This window comes from Vulpes lagopus, chromosome 4 (genome assembly GCF_018345385.1).
Source record: "Vulpes lagopus strain Blue_001 chromosome 4, ASM1834538v1, whole genome shotgun sequence".
Taxonomy (NCBI): domain Eukaryota; kingdom Metazoa; phylum Chordata; class Mammalia; order Carnivora; family Canidae; genus Vulpes; species Vulpes lagopus.
Window position 1 is genome coordinate 62,094,389 of NC_054827.1, and position 23,807 is coordinate 62,118,195.

Here is a 23,807-nt window from a genome sequence, read left to right on the forward strand (position 1 = left end):
GGCCCAGGGCGCGATCCTGGAGACCCGGGATCGAATCCCACGTCAGGCTCCCGGTGCATGGAGCCTGCTTCTCCCTCTGCCTGTGTCTCTGCCTCTCTCTCTCTCTTTGTCTGTGCGACTATCATAAATAAATAAAAATTAAAAAAAAAAAAGCAGAAATACTCAGATCACAAATTTAGAATTAATATTTTCCCATTTATTCGAATGCTCGATCCTTAAAAATTCACATTTTTATCCACTTTTACTAAGTTTTTCTCCCCCATTCATGTATACACCCACACATACAAATAATTGCTTCTGTAACATTTTAAGAAAAGAGTTTCTTTTGTACACGAGGAAAATGAATCACCATAAAATCGGGGCTTCATTTGAAAACCAAACAGCTGTGAAAGAATTAACATGTAAATTCAAAGTGTATAATGCAATATTTTATGCTTTGGAAAAAGGTTTAAATTTAACCTTTGCAGGAAATTGTAGAAGAGAAAATTTTCACAATCCCTTCCACTCAACCCAGTTGAAAATCAGACAAAGTAAAAGCATTTGTTGGGAAATTATTTCTATTCATAGCCAGAAATCTCTAAAATGCTAATGTCTCAAAAACACACTAATGTTTTTAATAGTATTATTTCAAAGATATGTTATCAAACACATATTCTGAGTACAGAAATTTAGGTAACAATCAAAAGAGGCCTATTAAATTAGAGAGTTGACAATCTAGAAAAATTTTGAGTCCATTTTCTCATTACTACTTCAAACTATTTTGTGAACATTTTGATTAAATGCACACCCACCCACATTTCTAAACAGATATATGCTTGCATTTCTGTGTCTATGTCTATGTCCACGTGTGTGTGCATAAAGGTAAACACCCATACATGGTCTCATAGAAACGTAATTAGGGATTGATGGAGTATATGTTTTTTCCTCTCTCAAGAAAATGGTCTGTGTATATTTAATTTATTACATATATACTTTTAAATGTATAATGCAGTAATGGGTTCTTTTAATTTTCAGGGAAACTCTTCCCTTCTTTTAATCAATAAATACATATATATATTGGTATCAAGACACTTATAACATGCAAACAGTCACCAAATCTGTCTTTGAAAAAATACATCCTGGGGCACCTGGGGGCTCGGTCAGTTAAGCAGCTGCCTTAGGTTCAGGTCATGGCCCCGGGGTCCTGGGATAGAGTCCCGCATCGGGCTCCCTGCTCAGCGGGGCGCCTGCTTCTCCCCTTCCCTCTGTTGCTACCCCTGCTTAAGTGCTCTCCCACTCTCTCTCAAATAAATAAATAAAATCTTAAAAAGGAAAAAAAATACATCCTTAAAATCTGATGTTCTACAAACCCATCTCTCAAATACTTGTTCTAACTTTGGAAATCTGGTTGCATATAGAAGCAATAAGTACCTGTTAAAATTCAGTTTTACTTTAGAGTTAATTTGTAAACTTAATTTCAGAGCCTTTGAAAGATACGCTTAACTGGCCCATTATCACATATAAAAGTCATGCATGATTATAGCCAGTACTTAGACATTTATATTTAAAGGAAAGTCACCTGGTATCCATTCAGGTCAGTATAAAATCTGTTTTGGCTGTTTACGCTGGAGGAAATTCTCATTGCAATCTCACGGTTATGTTCTTTTCGGATGTCCACGATATTTGAAACTTCCACAGACTGCCCGTCTATTCCTAAATTTAAAAGAATATATACACATTAATAAAAAATTTATTTGTTCCACCTTTCTTAAATATACTGTAGAGAACTTCCAAAGTTACACACATTTTCATGTTTTCTATTCCTATCTTCACTATTTTTCATGCTAACTATGCCACTGTTCACCCTTTTTCTTTTCTTTTCTTTTTTTTTAACTGTCAGATGGTAGAAAACACATGTAACTCAACAGAAGGATGAAGAGGCTGGGAAGAGATAAACGCAGATGCAATAGAACATGCAAATGATCCTCCAGCGGGTCCTGGAGGGGAAAGCAGACACGCTCGCCTATCTCCAGTACTGCCATTCCCCAATAGGGCCACTTGAACCTCCTTCTTCGCCTTTCCCCAGACACACCGGGAATCTGAAGCAGTGACATTTACACTCTGTTGGTTCAAGAGACAACCTATTATTGCCCATGATGTATAATCTAGGAAAAGGGACACGAGATCCAATGAGATGATTTATGGCCGAAACTGATATTACCGTATTAGTATTTGTGGAGTATAATCTGGAGCGCTCCCCAGAAGTTAAATCGATTTTAATTGAGTTTGGTATCTCTTAGGACCCCTTGTTATGGAGTGATTCATTTTGCCCTTTGCTATATAAAGCAGAGGACAGCTTGGAGAAGTCCCAGGTGTATCAAGCACTTATTTTTTTGGATAAGCCTACAGTGTTCACTAATTCCTATCTGTCATGCTACCCTAACTGTATCTTCTGGTCCTCAGTGAAGGCTCGGGTCTATCTCAGAGATGGAGATGGGAGTTAGGAAGAAATCTCACACTTGTAATACAGACTGAGTAGAAGAGATAAAGGATCTTCTACGAAAGAGCAATCAGGAAAGCAAGCAGTCAAATGGAGAAAGGCTGGCCCTATCCTATTTCATATGGCGGAAGGTTCTGAAGGTTCTGAGAGCCTTGGACCCGTACCTGCGGTTGTTAGACGTGACCAACCAGTCCTCACACGTGACCTGAACAGTGTGGGACAACCAGCACGCTCTTTAGACAAAGAGGGTCACATGAAGGGAAGTGGGGAGCAGGAGAACAGAGTAAGGACTTTTTTTCTGGGAGCCAAGAAGCATCCCCAGGGCTTAGAGAAGGTGAAAGCAAACAGTCAAAGGGAGGAAGTTTGAGTCAAAGGGAGGAAGTTTGAGGAAGTGGGATTTATGGACAGTAACGTAAATGCAGCTTGCCAAGGCCCCGGAGGTTTATGGGAGGCGCGTGCCGGGGACTGTGATGGGCTGAGGCCTCCATCAATGGGATTTTCAGAATTCACAGTTCTGTTCTGCGAGAGGCTACTCTTCTAAGTCAATGACCCCAGTCCCAGAGGACTTCAACGGCTTACTATGTTCACACGGCTGTGATGAGCAGTAGGACCTCCGGGAGTGGGGGAAGAAGGTGGCCTTTTCCCTCCTGCTTACGGCCACAGTCTGAACCCCTAACGCCCGCCCAGTTGAATATACACATTCCTTCCCTTCTGACAGTTACCAGAAGAACCTGCCAAGAGAGCTGACCCAAACAGCTTCCCTGGTATTGGGAAGTTAAAAGGGGGAAAAAAAAATCACATATACTGATGCTAGGACAACAGTTACCTTCTTTGAACCAGGGAATGTATTACTTTAGACGCAAACTTCCCCTGTAGTAGGTTTACATCAACCGGAGTGTTTTCCAAAACCAATGAAACGTACGCAGAATTTTAACAGATAAACTTTGACAAAAGCAACGATGCCAGACACACAAAATGCAGCACCAGGGATGAAGTTCCCGTGTAGCGTTAGGGGGAACGCCGCATCTACGGAGGCATCTGTAGGGTTTCGAGCACTGTAGGTTTTCTCCTCTCTCTACATTGGGTTTTCTCTCAGGGATCAACAGAATACACGAAATGAAATAAAGTCTTACAAAGGAGAGTGTCCTTAATTTCAAGTCATGTGTCTCTGGAAAACATTTCCCAAAAAAACACGCTTCGGGAAAAAAATTAATTTCCTATTACCTCTGGCAACAAGAAGTCATTTCTGTTGAGAAAAATCATCTTTCTGGAGCACAGTGTTATGCTCAAATGCTTAAATGTCCTTTTAAGGAGCCTCGATGTCTGTTCACAACCCCGCAAGACTTCGTTTAAATCCTGTGCCAGGACAGGCTTTTAAAATAAGGTCACACTTGATACATCACTATGAACAAACCAGACCTTGCAACGGTGATTGAAGCAAAGAGGTATCCCTGAGTTATCAGAGGGGATTTAGGACTTTTTTTTAACTTATTACTTTTGAAAGAAGAATCTGTGTGAGGGAGATAAAGGACCTTTTCCTACTCCAGGCCAAGAGTCCCCCACAGCGGGCCGTCCCGCAGGAGAACTCGCTGGAAGGCCCGGGAAGGAGCCCCAGCATCGGGGACCCGCAGAATCGTTGCCGTTTGGGTGGCAAGAGGCACCTTTGCCAAGGGGCACCCCCTGGGCATGGCCGGCCAGGAGTTCCCAGGGCTTCTCTTCGGTCCGGGGAAGGGGGGGAGCCATGTGAGGGGTGGGGTGGGGACGGGCCGGGAGAGAGGGCGGCATGCCATGGGTGCAGGATCCGCAGCTGACACCAGGCCACGGGGCCTCTGGGCCTCTGGGCCTCCCTGCCTCTCGGCCGGGCCTCCCTGCCTCCGGGCCTCTGGGCCTCCTGGCCTCCGGGCACGGCCGCCAGCTCGGCTGCCTCCAGGGCATTTCCTAAGGGGGAAGAGGGTGCTGGCCTGGGCCCCCATATGCTGCAGGCGCTACTCAACTGAGTAGTAAAATGATAACGACACTAAAAAAATAATACAAAGTAATTACGGGACAGGCTTGCGAGAATACAAAATGTCCTTAAAACCACCCCAAATCTTTTTTCAGTGTCGCAGTAGTCCCTTTAGATGCCAATACAGTAAGAGAGACTAAGGGAGCACACGGGGCTCTCATGCATCCAGCGAAGGCGAACAGGCCTCGGGAGTACAGGCACGTCCAGTGGGTGCGGGTGCCAGGGTGACGCCGGGGAGGGCGGGCGAGGTGCCCACCAACGGGCAGGAAGCGAGGCTGCCCGCATGGCCGCGTTACGGGAAGCTCCGCGGCGGGCGGGCCAGGGGGTGCCGGGGCCGGCTCAGGCAGGCCCGATGCAAACGGCAAGAGCGGCATCTGCACGGCGTGATGAGCCTCGTGCTAAAGCCAAGCACGGTAATATTCCTCCCCTGTACAGGTGTGCGTGCAAGTGTGCGTGAGACAGCACGAGGGAGCATGTGGGTGCACAGGCGTCCGGGTTGCCTCTCCGGGGCACAGGACAGGAGTCACCCACAGGTTCTGCGTAGACTACACGGTGTGGGATTTTTGCCAAAGGAGTACATATTGGTATCATTTGTGCACATGACAATTATTTTAAGCATTTTAAAAAGAGGGTTATTTTCCAGGAAAGAAGGAACAAAGATGATGACTGGCACGGGGTCAGGGCAGGGAGGTGGCACCTTTGGATTTTGTTGCCTGGCACCATCTTAATGAAACCGAGAAGCGTACTCTGCCTTATGTGGCTAGAAAACCTGGAAGGCATCGGTGACACATGGTCCATGTGTGAAAGAAAAGGCAGACGGAAGTGTCTGGGGAGGGTGGGACTGGGGAACGCCCGGGGCCATGACTCCACGCAGCATGTGGAGTCCAGGCCTCCTCTCCTCTCAGTGTCTCTCTGCACCATCAGATCGTCGCAAAACCTATGTGGGCAGGGTCTCGGAGTTGGCCCCATCTTCTCCACCAACCAACCACCTTATCTTGAAATGCAAAGCATACCCCTCCAAGGAGTGTACCTAAGGAATCAGACACTACTCGCCATAGTCCAGTGGCTATTGGCGCGAGAGGCAGCAGCTGGGGAGAAAGAGCAAGAGAGAGCCTGACTCACACGTGGCAAGAATTCAGCATTTTATTGGTGGCGCTCAACATAGCATTAGGACAGGTCCTAACAGTAAGAGGCAACAACAGCAACTGGCCCACACCCACCTAGGAAAATGAAAAGCGAAGGTGAGCACCCAAGGGGGGTGTTCAACTGAATTTGACACAGACACAAAATCACGTAAAAAATAAACCCTCAAAAAAACCCATTTAAGATTCAAAGCCAGGTCTTCGGTGAGTGTCCTTAAAATACAGGTTCTGGGGCAAAGATGCAAGGTTATCGATCTCATTGTTGCCCTCATTCCTTTGTCTCGAATCTGCATCTGGGCAGAAGGGGTAACTGAGCCACGAGTTCAGAGCACAAATTGGGCAATGGTAACAACCATTGTTAACAATAAATAGTGAACAACAGCAAAAAAAAAAACCTGTCCTGAAAAACCAGGGCTTGTAATTCTAAGTAGTATCCCTTCAATTTAGGGAGTATTTTGTTCTGTATTTAAATTATCAGAGGGACGCCTGGGTGGCTCAGCGGTTGAGCAGCTGCCTTCAGCTCAGATCATGACCCCGGGGTCCCGGAATCGAGTCCCGCATAGGGCTCCCTGCATGGAGCCCGCTTCCCGCCTGCCTGTGTCTCTGCCTCTCTCTCTATGTCTCTCATGAATAAATAAAATTTAAAAAAAAGAAATATAAAAATAGCTTCCCTTTATGTATTTATTTTCACTACAACTTCTCCAATGAACGGGAGCTGACACTTGGGGCTATGAACTAGTACGCACCGCTTCATTCAACACGTAAACTGTAATGACAATTCTTACAACAGTGATAAATTTAGTAAGTCAATACGGAGAGGATTTTTCTAAAAAGCAAATATTATCATTTTCAAAAACTGTACTCACATCTGAAAGTGCCAAGAATAAAAACGGTAATAACTCCCACGACTGGATGACCTTTTTCTCCATATTGACTCATTCAACTTACCTATCCCTTGTACGACCTAATTTATCCCCCGAGGTGCTTGCTGATTTCCAGGTCTGTAAATGTTCACATTGATTATTTCTCCACAAGTGAAAACCTTAACATCTGCTTCCGTGAATACAAATTTGAGTAAATTTCATTCCAAGTCTTGGACTTGGACTTACTGATCAACTTATTATGAGCTAGGCACTCGTCTACGTCCTTTAGGCTTTTCATTTCAGTAATTCTCAAAATGACACGGAAGTAAAGGCACGATAGGAAAGGTGTAGCATTTTGATTCCCCAGAATACAAATTTTGGTTAAAGATGACACCAGGTAACTACAATATACTTGAAGACTTAATAATAGAAAAAAAATAAAATAAAACTGGAAGCTGTCTTTTTCTTTTTTTTTTCCTAATAAACACTGATTTTAAGAAACGACATGTTTTTGGTTTTTGGAAGCTCTGTCTTGGAGGGAACACAACATCTACATCAGTAACATTTAAATCTCAAACAGGTAAGATCTAACTACGGCACTCCCACAGGAAGTGGATCAAGAGCTCACGACACCGAAGCTTCCCTGTCTCCTTCCCCACAGTCCCAGCGAGGGAAGGAGGCCGGAGAACCACGGTGCTCTGTCGGCGCAGCCCCCACACCGCCGGCCCCTCCGAACCCGCCTACCTCCTGCTCTCCCAAACCTGCTCCCGTCCAAGGTGCCTGCAGACCGACTGTGGACTCTCAGTTCTCAAGTTGATCCCACCACGAGGTAAGCAGTTCTTCCTTTTTTGATTCTATGGAGTCATTTCTCAAGTTGATCTTACCATAGAGACAAGCAGTTTTTCTTTTTTAAAAAACAAAACAAAACAAAAAACAGGGCAGCCCGATGGCTCAGTGGTTTAGCACCACCTTCGGCCCAGGGCGTGATCCTGGAGACCCGGGATTGAGACCCACGTCGGGCTCCCTGCATGAGGCCTGCTTCTCCCTCTGCCTGTGTCTCTGCCCCCTCTCTTTGTCTCTCATGAATAAATAAAATCTTTAAAAAACAAACAAAAAACAAAAAACCCACACTTTTATCATTCCTCCTCCCATCTTACCAAAAAGGAAGCAGTACCCTATCACTCCGTCATCCTAACTCCAGTGGACACTAAGCAAAGATACTCTGTAATACTGGAGTCTGGCTGGACTTTAATGGCTGGGCAACAATTTTTTTTCTGAAACACCTGACTTTCTATTGTTTGCTTTCAACAAAATTGAAGGTGTATCTAATCAAGTTGTCAGGCAAGTAGGCCATTAAAAATAAGAGATTGAAATTCATGTTTGACAACAGATTACTTTGTGATTTATGACATAGGACTCGCAAAGCGTTCCAGGGACTGAATGACATCCTTAGAACTCCTCCCATACCCACCTACTTATTTAGGGTAACATCATTCTTTGCCTTACATTTATAAGACAGAAATTAAGAAGAATCGATGCTGAAACCCATTTCATTCTAGAATTAAGTGACATTCACTAATGGATACATGAACATAGAGAGATATAAAGGGTACATATGGTTCTTCCATTGAGAGCAAGGTTTCCCTTAGTTCATGAAATAAATGATCAGAATGGTTCTATGGTATACTACAATAACTTTTATAACTCAATTCGGAACAAATTTAATCCTTACTTTTAGAATGACAGAATTTTTAAACTTAATATACACATACATATATACATATATATTTCTTTCATAAAGGGTAATGAAAGTTTGATCAATAGCAAGACTCTCAAACATAAAAATATTACATTAAGATAAAATAGAAATAGGAGTTCAAGGGAAAAAATAAGGATGTGAAATTTGACTGTTAAAGAAGATCTTATTCAGGCCTTTTTAAAAATGCATGATTTGGAAATCCAATTGCTACTCACTAGATATGCTTATTTTAAAATGTCAATATTTATTATATTCCAGAAAAAATATCCTTTGCAAGTTTTTTTTTTAAAGGGAAAAGCATGTCAGAGCCTCAGAAATGGCTAGTGCAAGTCTTTTTTTTTTTTAAGATTTTATTTATTTATTCATGGAAGACACACACACACAGAGAGAGAGAGAGAGAGAGAGAGAGAGAGAGAGAGAGGCAGAGATACAGGCAGAGGAAGAAGCAGGCTCCATGCAGGGAGCCCGACATAGGACTCGATCCTGGTTCTCCAGGATCACACCCTGGGCTGAAGGCGGTGCTAAACCGCTGAGCCACCCGGGCTGCCCATCAAATTTTTAAATGTATAAAGAAAAACTAGATGTCAACTCAAGTACATGTAATAGAGAGTTTTTCCAAATTCTTGTAGGACAAAGGAGTCTAATTGAAAGAACCCTTCATGCTTTGTAATGTTCTTTTCCATTCTGCCTACGTAAGTAACATTTCTTGAGGATGTAGCATTTCAACTTCCTTTATCAAATCTTCCCTAATACCCCCAACCCTCAATGGCCACTTTCTTTTCTTTTCTTTTTTTTTTTAACACTTAAGTCTAACTCATCTGGCCTGCACATCCTCTTTTTTTTTTTTCTTAAGTAGATGCCACACCCACCGTGGAGCCCAAAGTGGGGCTTGACCTCTGGATCCTAAGATTAAAAGTCTGACACCTATCCACCTAAGCCACCCAGGTGCCCGAAGCCCACACATCCTCTTAAGGAGACATGAGACTTCATACGTGCCAGGCTTTACATATATTAACTCAGTTAATCCTCCAACACTCCTATGAGGTAGACTGATATTGTCACCTTTTTAAGGATGGCGAAACCAAGGATAGAGAGGAAATAACCTCCACAAGGTCAAGCAGCTGGTGAGCAGCGGAGCTGGGATGGCAGCTGGAAGTGACATGCAGGTGCGTTGACTCTGGAGCCCAAGCTCTTCACCATCACACTTCGCCTGTATTTCCCATCCCTGTGCCCTTCATCTGAGTTTAGTACAACACTTATTTGTGGGGGATGATGCTTCCCTGCTAAGAAGCTATGCCTTCAACACAGCAGCTGCTGTCAAACAGCCCCCAAGATAACCTCTGAGTTCTGAATTTGTGTACCCAGAATGTGCTTATAGTCCCTTAAAATAACCTTCTCTTTCATGCCTGTAGGGAATAATCAGATTCGACACATAGCTACTTATTTCAATTTTTAAAAGTTCCAATTAACAGGAAAAAAAAAATCCTTAGCAGTCAATTGCGTATTATGGTATTCCAAAAATGTTTTAATTACCTAAGTCTGCCTAGCCATAACTTACTTAATGCTTTTTACTCTTAAACTAAATATGGAACACAGACCTGGGGGGGGGGGAAGTGAGAGATTGATTGCAAACCATTTTAATATCCTCATGAATCTTTTTATGGAAATAAAAACAACTTCAAAAAAAAAAATAAAAAATTAAAAAATAAAAACAACTTCAGTGAAGCTCTGAGACCTTGTTTACAAGTAGGAGGACTCCAGGGATGGAAGGCCCAGATTCAAGCATCCTGAGAAGATGAATTCAGGAGCAAGGAGTTAAGCACGACAGAGTCTTTATGTGATACTAGGTTTTGTGAAGACTCCTTAATGGTTATACCTAATTGACCATTTAGTCTTTCTAGAGTTTAAAGAACTGAGTATGTAAGAAATTAAAGGGCAAACTCAAGGTCACTGTGGTTGGCTTCACGGTGCAACTAAGGATTCAGATCTCTAATTCCCAATGTGATTCTGTGTTTAACTAGATGAAGTTCATTTTTGACTCTCTCAAAGTCAAGGGTCACATTATGAATCCAATTATGTTATATATTCAAAACAGAGAAAAACTAAGCAATCTCTTCTTGAATGCTAACCATACCCAACGCAAGGAAATTATTCAGTCATTTTAGCCAAAGGAAAGTCTTTTCTTCCATACTTTTTGATGGCAGTTCATTACATTTTACCTCCAGGCTACTTGCTTTCTCTTAGCAAGATCTATTACAGACAGTACTTTCATAATACGTGGCGGAAAATAGGCAAAAGTATTGCATTTAGATATTTCTCCTAAGGGCTGAACCATGGTTTATACACATACTCATTCACTCACAAACACCTGCCTAGGAGAACGTAGTCCTGGGGGGACAAAAGCTTGAAGGTATGTATGGTAACAGATCTGGAACCTGAATCTTGTGCTAGATAAAATGTACATGACACATTGGTAACCCATAGCAACCTAATTCTTCAAAGTAGCTGTTGATGTCAGAAAACTAGGGCAGCAAAGCCTAATAATTACAGCTCTGAAGACAAATGAAGCCACAGCTAGCAAATGTCACTTTCTGATCATTATGTCACTGCAAGGTGTGTACTCGTTGTGATGGTACAGTATCAAATACAACACAGGGGGGTGGCAGGGGCTTCTGCTTGTATCACGTTCCATCTTCCAACTCAAGATCAACAAAAAAAACGGTAGCCTGTTTGGTAACACTTAAAGCTTCAATTTAATGAAAGATGATTACAGTAGAAGAAAAATTAATCGTCACGTCTCCCACCTTTTCCTCCAGAAAAATATTATTTTCTACAAACTAAATACATCCTTTGGGGGAAGAAAAAAAACAGTTCCAAAAGGGCATTTCATTAAATTATGGGTGCTGCAAATTGGATTTCTTATTTAACCTGATATAAGTCAAAACATTACGTTTCATTAGAAATCTCTCAAATCCCTCTGATCTTGTAGATCTTTTAAAATTAGTGAGCACCAAGATTTCCTCTAATTTAATATTTCTAGAAACCTTTTGAATGTCTGAACAATAATGAAAAGAAACACAGTGTGTTTTTTAATAGCTTAAATGATGTTAAGAGAGGACTCTAAACCGTACCTCCTACCATCTTCAGAAGCTGGAGAGAACGCAAATGGAGACACGAAAACTTAAATATAAAACACCAAGGGAGAAAACTAAAGTTGGTTAAACCCACGCCTCCCAACTCAGTTTGTTGCAAAATCAATGATGACCACACAGTTCTTACAATTTGGGAAGTGCTGGTTGACTTCTGTTCTTGATTTTGTTTTCTCTCAAAGCCTAATTTGGGCCTAAGGTTACTTTGGGTAGAAAATGGTCAAAGAGTAACTAAAACAGAGATTGAGGAATTTAAGAATATTTTATCAGGCTTGCATCACTTTAGTTTTTTAAAAGAATACTTCAAACACACTGAATTTGAAAGACTTAGCATAGACATTCAATAAAGACAGATATCCATAATATCAACTCTGTTTCTTTACCCTTGTTGCTGAGAGGTAATAAAATCTTTTGCATAAGTAATGGTTTAGTCACCTCATACAATTATAGTATCTCATCATAAAATATTAATAGTTTCTCTTCCCCAAGCCTCATTTTTTTCTGGCTCATAAATGAGGTACTTACAACAAACAGGCTCTATTCAGACAACTGCATCTGGTCAGCTTAAAGGGGGGCAAAATTAGCATATATCCAAAGATAGTTTCGTAAGTCAAATTCAAAGTAGATATTTGTGTTATTTTAAGAAATACTGAACACAAACCGATCGACAACAGCATGGAAGTTGGCTGCCGTTTTCTTTACACCTACGACGCAAAGCCACATCCTGTCCATGTTATTTTGATCGATCACCAGATGCCTGGTTTACATGAGGCCAAAGTTTAAAACACCCCAGGCTTTTAAGTATTTCATAGTATAGCTGCTTTGGTGCAGCGTAACCAGACCCCTTCCCGGCACTCTGAGCTCCTCACGACCCAAACACCCTGAAGACTTCCCATCTCTTCCTTAGATTTCGATCAGTGATGTCATTAGAACCCCAACAAGCCAGGAGCCAGACAACGTGAGCTTCACGCAACGGGGTGTGAAGAAAAGGACAGAAGCAGGTCACAGAGGCCACTGAGAAAAGGCTCTCCCTCCACAACTGGGCTTATTTTTCCCACGAGGGAGAACTGTTGAGAGGGGCTCAGATACAAACCCAGGAGGATGTATGGTTTCCGATGAACTGGTACCTCCCTCCCCCACTGACCACTTCCACGATGGAAAATAAATAAATGCTCTGGGCCTGAGAGCGAAAAACAAGATTGCTATGTCGCTTCGAATCATTACGTACGCTGGCTTCAGGTTCAATCCAGGCAAGAACAGCAAAACTCACCTGGAGAAGCACTCTAAGTTAACTTCACATTACACCTAACCTATTTCTCTGTCGCTTCCCACCGACTTCTTAGGCCTTCTGCTTTCAAGCTACAAAAATCTAACACAAAGGCTTCAGCTTCTTGATTCCATCCACTGTGACATCCAGAGGCGATCTGAGGTCTGCATCCTTATTTTTCTATTATTACTTCCGTGATGCTAACACTCTAAGTGCCTAGTTGAGAACAACTTCTATTTCTTAACTGACTAACGTGAGGGCTGGCACTGTCGCCTTGGAGGGCGGGGAGCCCGTTAAATCTTGGAGCAGAACCAGGGGTGCTAAGGGACCACTACTCAGCCACTGGGCATTTGGACGGCTCAGCAGGGGGGAAAAGAAAGGCATTTAAGGTCTGATGAATGCATGTTTGCTGGGATGAGCACACAGGCAAGTCAGAGCCTATTAATTTCCAAATCCACCACCGGGATATGACGGCAAACTGAGCTTACTGTCACAGCAGAAGAAGAGGGGCCTCTAATTTGCAGAAACCATCCTCTGTGATGAGCTCCGGATCCCCTGGACAACCTGCGAAAACTCTGGAGCTGCTGCGATGGTGACAGACTCATTTAAACAAAAGCAAAAGCAATTAAGCAAACAGATTTGACTGAGAAGTCGGAATTCTCTGGTGGGCTGCTTCCGCGTTAACTCTGCGACACGGCCCATCCCCTAAGTACACCTGCCGATGAACAGCGGTGAGCCATGCGTGAGGATACGGGGGCTGGGCCAAAGTGGGCACCGTGTTGTACCCAAGGAAGAACTATTCCGTTACGATTTTTTTTAAGAAAATCTTGAAGCAGAAGAGCACATCTTCTGCGTGATGACGGTACTTTCTACCCATAAAATGAAACCTCTGGCGATAGCTCAAAGTATAATTTTAGAGCTCTCAGGGATGTTGAACAATGGCTTATGTAAGAGGAGAAAGGGATGGTCAAAAATATTGTTTCTGACTTACTAGAGATTTTAGAAAACTCAATAAAAGATCACTTCAGAACCACAGACTTTCTTGTAGGCAGCCAAGTGAACACTCCCTGAACATCATACCCTCCGCTTCCCCACAAGACCTAAAAAAAAGCAAACAGTGCCTGCCCATACAGTTTATCATTAGTTTTAAATGCTTTATTATCTACTGGTGTAAAGATTCAGGGAAACAGTATTTCCTTTTCTAACTTTTTCAGCCTAGCTTACAGCAAAGAGAAATCTAAAGTGGCATTTTTATGAGGTCCTTTTCTAAGAGAGTTGATACCAAGGTAAGTGGTCTGGTTACAAGGACTAAATCTGTGGGTGGAAAAAATACTCCATTCTAAAAACAGTGAATGTTTTCAACATCAACCGACATAAATGTGCAACTCTGAGAGTGTCTGGGTTACCACGGCTCCGCCCAAACCCTAAGGAAGGACAAGAGCCACTGCCCGTGGTTAAGTCCCTAAAAAGATTAAAAGCCTCTCTACTGCCACTTGCCTGGTAAAGATGCTGCTCAGCACTGTTGAAGAGCAATAAACAATCACCTGATTTTACACTGGACCAGGTAAAGAGTCGTAAACAAAAAGAACCTGTGATATAAACATTTCTCTTAAAAGAAAGTTAAATTCCAGTAATACCTGCTATTGTAATACATTCCGTATTTAAGGCAGGCCCTAGCGGGTGCGGAGTGAGTGCATTTCTGACACGGTGATCCACTAACTAACCCAAAGCAGTATTTGATTTTGTAAAATTAAAAGAAAAGGAAAAAAAAAGCAAAATGCTGTTTTTAAATATTAGAAATAAAGATTCCAATTAGTGAGTTCATGACCAACACAAATATTATGACAGGTAAGAGAAGATACACAAAAGGACATGTATATGTAGAGTTAAATGTTTTACCATTTCTGATCATCAAAAGGTAAGTAGTATTAGATTTTTAAACCACACGGTAAATATGATGGCAAGCATACCATGCTCAAAAACCAATTGCTAATTTATTAGGAATGACACGCAAAAAAACTCAAGAACCGGTACACAGGTGTTTTATACAACTGTGCTTCTCTGTTTTCTTACCCTGTATGTTGTACAGTCGGACTCTATGGGTAACGTGTTCAAAAAAGCAAGTCACGTCCGAATAGAACCTTCCGTGTTGCACTCTGACAAAGGGCAGTGTTGTGTAAACATAAGGCTGAGGAGGAAATGACATTTTTAGGAAAAAATTTCAGCTTTTAACTTTTCCAAGAAATGTTTATTATGATTTCCACAGTGGCAAATACATAACACCTGATATTTGTAATTTCAAGTGAAAACCAAACCTTACAAGGTATCAGAATATGCACATGCTATAAAAATTGAATATAAGGTTTTTCATTAGACAAAAAGTGTTGAAAATAGAAAATAAAAATGTTTACAACTTGACTGTCCTAAATGATCTACAAACATTCCCCCCAGCTATAAAAATTTCTAGTCAAAACCCTTCTATGTTGTCCTTATGTTATTTATTAGAAATACCATTCATTCTGCAGCAGTGACACTTTCCCAGGCAAACATTTATTATAACCATGGCCCCCTAATGCTCAGGGGTCAGGGCAGGTGGCAAGGATGACCACGGGGAGTCATCTAAGCAAACAGAAAGCAGGATTCAGAGACACTGTTTAACCACAGTTAGGTGTACTACTCTATAAAAACACACTGCCCTTTTACTAGAAAGAACTAGCTGAATATAAAGCAAATTTACAAACTTGAAAAAACTATGGCAACCACTGGTTTAGGTTTCGTCATTTAGAATCTAGTATCAAGAAAAACGAACAAAACATAACTTCTGTGACACAGGAACAAACTGAAAGCATTTATTTATTTATTTTTTAATATTTTTTTTTCTTTTAAAGATTTTATTTATTTATTCATGAGAGACACACAGAGAGTGAGAGGCAGAGAGAGAAGCAGGCTCCATGCAGGGAGCCCGTCGTGGGACTCAATCCCGGGTCTCCAGGATCACACACCGGGGCTGACGGCGGTGCTAAGCCGCTGAACCACCTGGGCTGCCCCCAAAAGCATTTATGAAGAATTCTGTTTTCTTTCTTTTATTTTTTTTTCAAGGAATTATAGTTTCTTAAGCTTTGCAGGCTGCAGAAGCTCAATAATGGCACAACAAGCTAGGCCTGCATCGTGGACTACTTAGGTAGCACTGGATTTCCAGAACTGTGCAATTTTCTTCCTACTGTACGTATTCTCTGGTTCTAGAAAAAATATTCTGAAATTAATACAACGCGTTAGAGTTTCCCAAGTTTTTGAACCTAACTTTACCATATAGCTAAAAAGTAAGGGAAGAAGATGAAAGCTGGCACAGGGATTTCTGGGCTCCTGCCTATTTCTGACGCACCCAGCTGCCTTCCTGATAGTCTTTTATTTTCTCCTTGTAAACGTATGATAATTTTCTTGGTCTTTTTATTTAATATTAGAGCTATTTAAAGATAGAATAATTTTAAATAAATTAGTCACAACTGTCCATGCATAATATTCTGTAAGTACAGCTACTTTTCTTCTTTAGTTTAAGCATAGTCAATCAAAACCAAACTTCCGGGGCACCTGGGGAGCTCAGTGGAATAAGTACCTGCCTCTGGCTCAGGTCATGATCCCAGGGTCCTGGGATGGAGCTGCATGTAGGGCTCCCTACTGAGCACAGAGCCTGCTTCTCCCTCTCCCCCTGCCACTCCCCCTCGTTGTGCTCTCTTCTTTGGCGCTCTCTCTCAAATAAATAAAAGAAAAATCTTTTTAAAAAAACAAAAAACCAAAAAACCAAATTCCTATCTAAGTGAGACCAGACTGATACAGCTTATACTTAGGAGCCACTGCCCATCCTGGAATGGCTACTATGAGCTGTTGTTTACTTTTAATTCCTCACTGATTAAAAAAAAAAAAAAATCAAAACAAACAACAAAAAACTAGACTCCTTAAGGTGAATAATGCTATTCTTCAAAATCTATCATTTGATTTTGGTCAGCGGGCTTTTCTAAATTGTAAAACAAAAGTAATTTTTGTGGGAGACAGGTCTCTAGGCAACAAAATATGGAGAATATTTAAACTTATTTTCAAGTGGAGAAAACCTATGTAAGTAGAAAAGTGAAGGAAGAGGCTCTAATGAATAAAAATACAGAACTGACTACACAAAAATTTTAAAAAATACTATTACACATAAAATAATTAAATTGAATGACACACTTATGGAACATTTTCCAATGTATAGGAAAGAGGATTAATTTTTTTACCATACATAAAGAATGCTTACAGATCCATAAGTAATACCAGTAGAAAAATGGTCAAAGAACTTACATAGGAAACTCACAAAAGATAGAGGAGAGAAAAATAAATGTATAAAGTTTAGCGTCCCTAATAATCACAAAATCTTAACAGTAAAATATTTTTTCACCCATTATTATAGGTACAGCTTGTGATATGGCTGATTCTCAGTACTTGAAGTGGTGTATTAGAGAGCTATTCTCAAAAACGCTGGTGGGCGTGAATATTTATGCAGTCATCTTAGAGGACAGAGAAATAGAAATCAAGTCTTAAAGGCCTCATCCACTGACACAAAATGACTCTTCTAGAAAGTTATTCTCAGGAAATAATCAACACTGCATAAAAAGAATGCTACGAAGAAAGCTTATCACAATGTTACAGTAGTGAAGCACTGGGGAAAAAAATCCACAGATGCCAACAATAAGAAATTCTTTTTTTCCGCATATATATACATTTTTGTGTGTGTGAGAACACTTAAGTTCTACTCTCCCAGCAAATTATATAATAGAGTTATCAACTACAGTCACCATGTTAGACATTGGACCCTCAGATCTCAATCATCTTATAGCTATAAGTTTTTCATCACAACAGTATGTATTAAAATTGTTTTCAAAGAACATACTATCAGATTGTGAGCACTGTCACAATGAAAAATAATATGTTTAAATTTACTAAGACAAGACTTGAAAATGGGGGAGAAAGGGATATGCATAATAAAGACAATAAAAAATACATCAAAATGTTGGCAGGGGTTTGCATGGCCTTTGCAATAGTTGGTAAATTTTACTGTTTTCTGCATTTTCAAAAATGTGCCAAAATTTGCATATATTACACCTTTACAGGCAAGGAGAGAGAAAACATTTTTTTTTGTTTTTTTTCAAGTGCTAAAAATTAAGGAGAAAAATGGCCCAGTGGGCAATTTATTTTTCCCATATGGCTAGATAATTTGTCTCTATATATGCCATGCCACATATGTATATAACACCACAATAGCATCTGCATCCTAAATCAAATCTAGATTCTTTTCATGGAGAGCAATTGTTCATTGTAGCATCTTAATGAATCCCAACCATAAAAAATAATTTGTTTACATAACACTCAAGTACAAATTGCCAAATGCCAATAAGGAAAACAGTGGAACCAACTCATCTATTCCTAATAGATGACAAAATGATAAGATGCACTGATTTTTTTATTCATTAGTCTTTCAATAAATGCTTATTGACAGCTCAGCTCATTGGCACTTACCTTGGCTTCCCCATCAGGTAAGAAGAGGTAGGCACCACTTTTGTCCTTTTTACTAGTGGTTCCATACCATGAAAACTGCACTTTTACTTCATGATGTTTACCATCTTCTTTATTTACCATTTCCTAAGAATCAAAAAATGTTTAAAAGCAACTCATTATTAAGATATTAATGGTGTTGCATCTGGTTCCATGTCCATGGTGGTTACAAACAAAAACAAAAACAGAAATCCAGGATAGACTGAAAAATGCTAATATTCGGCCTCTAACATTCACAATTCCAGGATGAACACCCAAAATCTTAAAAGTATACTTTTGTACTTTATACTTAGAATTTAAAACTTTCACAACAGAAATGAAAAGAACATACTTCATTAGGGAAGAAAGAGATGCACAAATTAAGAGGTGTAGAACAGTGCTTCCCAAACTTTGTGTGCTAAAGAAGCAGGTTTATTTTTCATTTCCAGTAGGCACGGACCAACATGTGAAGTATAATAAAAATGAATTACTAGAAAAATTCAAGTTAAAGTTATATACAAATATACACTCAAATTTTTTACTACTAGATTCAAGAGGCATACATTTACTGTGTCATGGTGCTTTCAGAGTTTCCACAAACATTTCTCATTTCCACTATACTTATCTAGTGGACCAGTAATAAGAGTTCCAGGAGCAGCACCACCCACAGACAGACCTGTTAGGAGCAAATGGTCCTAGTGGACCACAGATACCAGATACATAGAGCTCATCCATCCTTTCTCCCAGAATATCTGCATCAACTTTTCCCCCTCTGCATACATAATCTGCATGTATTATAATAAAAGTGATAAGCCTGCCAAGAATTTGAAAAACTATTCTGAACTTACCTCCATAAGCCCAGATTGACCAAACCGAAGTTTAACAAAAGAGTTCTCAAGAGTTATATCTTCTTCGGGACTTTTCACATTCTTCATGTTGAAAATTCCTTTATCTTTCACATTACCATTATATAGGACATAGTCAGCTAAGTGTGGGTCTGTATTTGCTGATTCTAAAACTGTATACACTTTCAGTCCCAGTGGGGGTATCTGTACTAGGAAAGAGATCTTTAAAAGACAGAGGAGAGAATTTTTTAAAAAGAAATGTAATCTACTGAAAGGAAAGCATTTATATGCCTAGTAAAAACAAAAAACTACCATATTTAAAAATGAGTATCATACTCATCATAAAGATGTTTTGAGAATTTATGGGTAGAGTATCCACATTTCTGTTTATCCAGGGACTCTATTACCTTCAAGCTGGTAGGACTATGGAAGGCACGAATGTTTTCATTTAATATATGAAATTATATGAGTAGCCTTGATCGTCCTACAGTGCTTCTCACGGCTGCTCAGAGGAGAAAATGCTCCATGAAGGTAGGAGCTCGGGTTAAACAATGATTTTTCCTAATTATCAGGAATCTTTTTATAATACTATGATATTCAAGTACATCAAAAAGAAAAATGGTAAACGTAATACTAGAAGTATTCATCATGGTAACAGCAGCCATCAAATGCCCGGGGTCCAGCAGCCAATGCACACAGCACAGAGGATGCACACACTGTAAGTCATGATCCCGGCCTTTTAGGAGCTACTCTCCCATTTTCTAGAGAGGGTGTTTCTTGTAACATCTGACCAAAACTTCTATTATACTTTTCTATCATACCTTTCTACCTAAGGGATTATGAATTTATGAATTTAGCCAGCAATGGCTTTTAACAAGCCAAGTGATTCTCATTTAGAGTTCCCAGCTTGTAGTTGTGTCTTCAGAAGTACAGTTTAAATTGCACTCGAGACTCCAAAAATCCAACTTTTCTAGTGATGTGGGAGTTCAGTTTAATATTACTTTAAGAACTTTCTCCAAAAACATCTATTACTTCAGCCCACATTTTCCATTTCCAAGTATCTCAGGAAAAGAGCACTTTCCTATATTTTAGAAAGCCTTTCTTTCATGGTGTGTTACATCACCTTTGCAATGAAAACCTAAAAGTACCTGAATTTATTTAGAAAAGGTATTATTTATCTCACTTTCAATGTGCATAATTGTTATTCCATTGAGTTAAAAAAAAATTCAAAATTTTCTAAGTAATGATGACTTCATCACTTCAGGAAAAAGTTCCAGTACTTACAAAGATAAACAATATACGTGCTAATGACACGTACTGATAGCAACATATGATATATACACACTAACAAATATATTCGTATTCTAGGAAACACGGGATCTCTTTTCCTTTAGTGCCAGTAAACTGGTCGGTTACATCCTCTGCTATTCACAACTTTAAGCACTTCACATACACAATTTGACAGCTCAAGGCGGCATATATACATTTATAAACTACACCCTGGCTCTTTTTTTTTTTTTTTAATGGTGTCTCTAAGTTTGATGGTAAAAACATACCTCATAAGCTGTCTGTGAAATAGTATTTGCTGTATTCCAGACTGCACTCATCTGAATTTCCACAGGCTTTCCGGAAGCAGAAGACACTTGCGCGGTTGGGGAACTCACATAGATGGAGACCACTGAGATTCGTTCTTGTTCTGAAGGATTACAGACCACAAGATACCTGCAAAAACAGCTGCTTCACTACTCGGGTCTTAAAAATATTTTTACTTCTTTCACACCATGTGTAAGGACTCAGCTCATAGATGGTCAGAGTGTCTTATGAGCGGATTTATAAGGAACATTCTGGTAACATTTCTGGAGAACACGCGATTTTATCACATGTAACACAGAGTACAAAAGGTAATGAAATAATGATTCACCTTCCAAGAATAAAGTGTTATACATATGGAAGACATTAATAGAACTATAATAAAGTTATTTTCATGACCCAGAAAATGACCTATATACACAGTTTTATTATTAGCCTTTCTAAAACAATCAGCTTGATACAACTAATTTCTTGATCCTTGACTAAGCTTGCTGATTAAAAAAACACATACACTTCCCATTTGTATTTTACCACAATTAATATCAATTACAATCCTGACATTTATTTTAGACCACTAAAAGACAGCAAAAATGTATGGCTATCTATGCAGAATCACATATATATATGGTCCTTATTATCTAAGGATTTGGTTCTGGAAAAAACATAGTTTGAGGTGAATCTACTTTAAAAGGGAGTTAAAGTTTTACAACAAACAATGTTAAAAAGGATTTGATTGGGCCTAGCTAGAAAAAGGACGATACAAACTATTAAAAATAAGTTTAGGCAATACTTACAACTACATGTAATTCTTAGAATGAACAAAAATGAATGAACTGGAGCTTCTGGCACTTTTTTCAACAATATTTTATACTAGCACATTATGACCTCCTTCGTGCATTTAATTTTTTATAGGACAGTTTTAACCATAACTACAATTTGTAAAAGATACTCAAGCACTTCATCATTTCTACTGAAGTCCTCTCTCAACTTCTTTGATATTCAAAGAATTCTTAGTTGGAGATGCTCAGTGTTTCATGGCTTTGCCTGTGAGCAGAAGTGTCCTAGACCATCTTATCAGAGGCTTCAGGAAATACACAGCCTTTGAAAGGCGATTGTACGTTATGATCAATTTGAATATTATCTTCAAATAAACAAAAGGTATTTTAAAGAGGATGTCTGAATAATATAACTCACTGATTTCATTGGTGAGTATTTTCTTGATTGAAATATTTTGGATTTCTTACACAGTTTTGCAACTGCAGGAGCAAAGAACTGAACAGTCAGACAGCAACCCCATCTCTCCCAGGCCCCTCACAACTACATCAGAGATGGCAGACACAAGTTAGCACCGTGTACTTAGGACTAAGTACAGGAAGCCTAGTAGTCCTCTTTTATCCTATGTGTGTCCTGTGTATCTCAATTGCATTGCAAATCGCGTAAGAAATACAATTAACAGATGCTATGGTCAAAACTAAAGGACAACAGGAAAACACAAAAGAAAAAAAGAGGATGTAGCGTAAAATCTAGAATATGTTTGATTTAGAAATGGTGCATCAGGAGAAACTCTTATGACAGAAATAGTATTCTGAGATGCCTCAAGCGACAACACAGCAATAAAGACGTGTCTAACTCCCAGAGCTCATAATATGCATCTGGACCACACAACCCAACTTACATCACTGATGTTCACCAAGTTTCTATCGGTACATGAGAGAAGAGGGGCTGCAGCCACACAGTGAAAAACATTTACAAAGGATGGTGAAGCCTTGATGTACTAGTAAAACCCTAGTTTATCCACAGAAGCAATTCTAAAGAACAGAGAAGGCAATTCCCCCCGCCTCCCCCCGCAAGAGGTATGTTTAACAGACTTACCTGTGGGACCTGCCAACCTACTAGCACCCTCCTACTACCCTCTACCTGGGCTTACGTGTCACCTGACCTGTCCCATCACAACCACCCCTGGAGAATCACAACTGCCAGGATTCACTGTTACAGGAAGACAATACTATATTCCTAAGGTGCACAGAGGAAGAGAAACAGTTGAGTATCACTTCTCAGTACCCAACATGTTCAAATCAGCATCCCAGAAATTAGTGATTTACTGTTGAGCCCCACATTCCCAGGGGATTAAAGGTAAGAGGCAAGAGGTGAAGAACTCTCAGACATGGTCTGAAGACTCAGGCCAGGATCCTAACTCTGCAGAAGCCCTGAGGCACACTCAGGTACTGAGCCTAGAATTCCTACTGGCAAGTTCCTCAGATGCTCCACGGGGCTGGGCATAAGGGCTCTGATAATAAAATGTAACATGTGCCCAAGCAATAAATTAGGTAGTAAGCACCCAGAACACTGATTCCTTCCCATGGCCCATAGAGGGAAAAAGATTCATGTTTAAAGCAAATAATAACTTTAACCATACATTTGGTTTTATACAATACTAAATCAGATTTTATAATAAGCTGTGAACTAGGTTCTGTTTTGTTTCATTTTAGTAGCTAATTAGTATGTGACCATAATGATGTTTCTACTGTACTGAATGATTATATAATTATCATGCCAGGAATCTATTCAAAACCTAAATGTGTAGAGTTTATAATGAGCATAATGCTGTGCTAAGAAAATCATTTTTTAACATAATTAGAGATTCACACCATGTTCTTCAAGTGCATCACAGCATAAATTTACCTGACGTACACACAACTCTTATCTATATGTTTTAAGTAGAGTACAGAGAAAGTATAATCATATATGAATTATCTTCCTTTGGAAATAAGTATACAATCAAAAATTAACTAAATGTTCATTTGCATTATCATGTTTGGTAGTCAACATTTATACTGCCAACATCCCAAATGAGTCCATTTCATTCAGTTGTGAATGAAACCAACAGCTTTCACATCCTAAGTATCAAACTCAACTATTGCAAATCAATATCTGATCCACACTAATAAAAGAGTAATATTTATATCCTAAAAATGGGGGTCGCTTCTATTTCATCTTGTAAGTAACTATATAGGAAGCCCAGAACTTTCTTCCCCTTGGTTTTCCCCACATTTCATTAGCTTCCTACCTATTCTCTATCACTAGGTCACATCCAGCCTCCTCGTCCTCATTATGATACCAGGCCCCCTTAACTTGGGGTTGCATCA

The 23,807-nt window shown here is 39.9% G+C and overlaps 1 protein-coding gene across 1 annotated transcript in view; it reads right to left on the bottom strand.

Moving 5' to 3' along the window:
- MAN2A1 (mannosidase alpha class 2A member 1) overlaps positions 1 to 23,807 on the bottom strand; it is a 161,144-nt gene that overhangs the window by 21,807 nt on the left and 115,530 nt on the right. The window contains exons 13-17 of the mRNA XM_041752130.1: positions 20,628 to 20,793; positions 19,075 to 19,293; positions 18,212 to 18,334; positions 14,738 to 14,852; positions 1,559 to 1,692 (exon numbers count right to left, since the gene is read on the bottom strand). Coding sequence (XP_041608064.1) covers positions 1,559 to 1,692; positions 14,738 to 14,852; positions 18,212 to 18,334; positions 19,075 to 19,293; positions 20,628 to 20,793 — 757 coding nt within the window. The remainder of the gene's footprint in view (positions 1 to 1,558; positions 1,693 to 14,737; positions 14,853 to 18,211; positions 18,335 to 19,074; positions 19,294 to 20,627; positions 20,794 to 23,807) is intronic.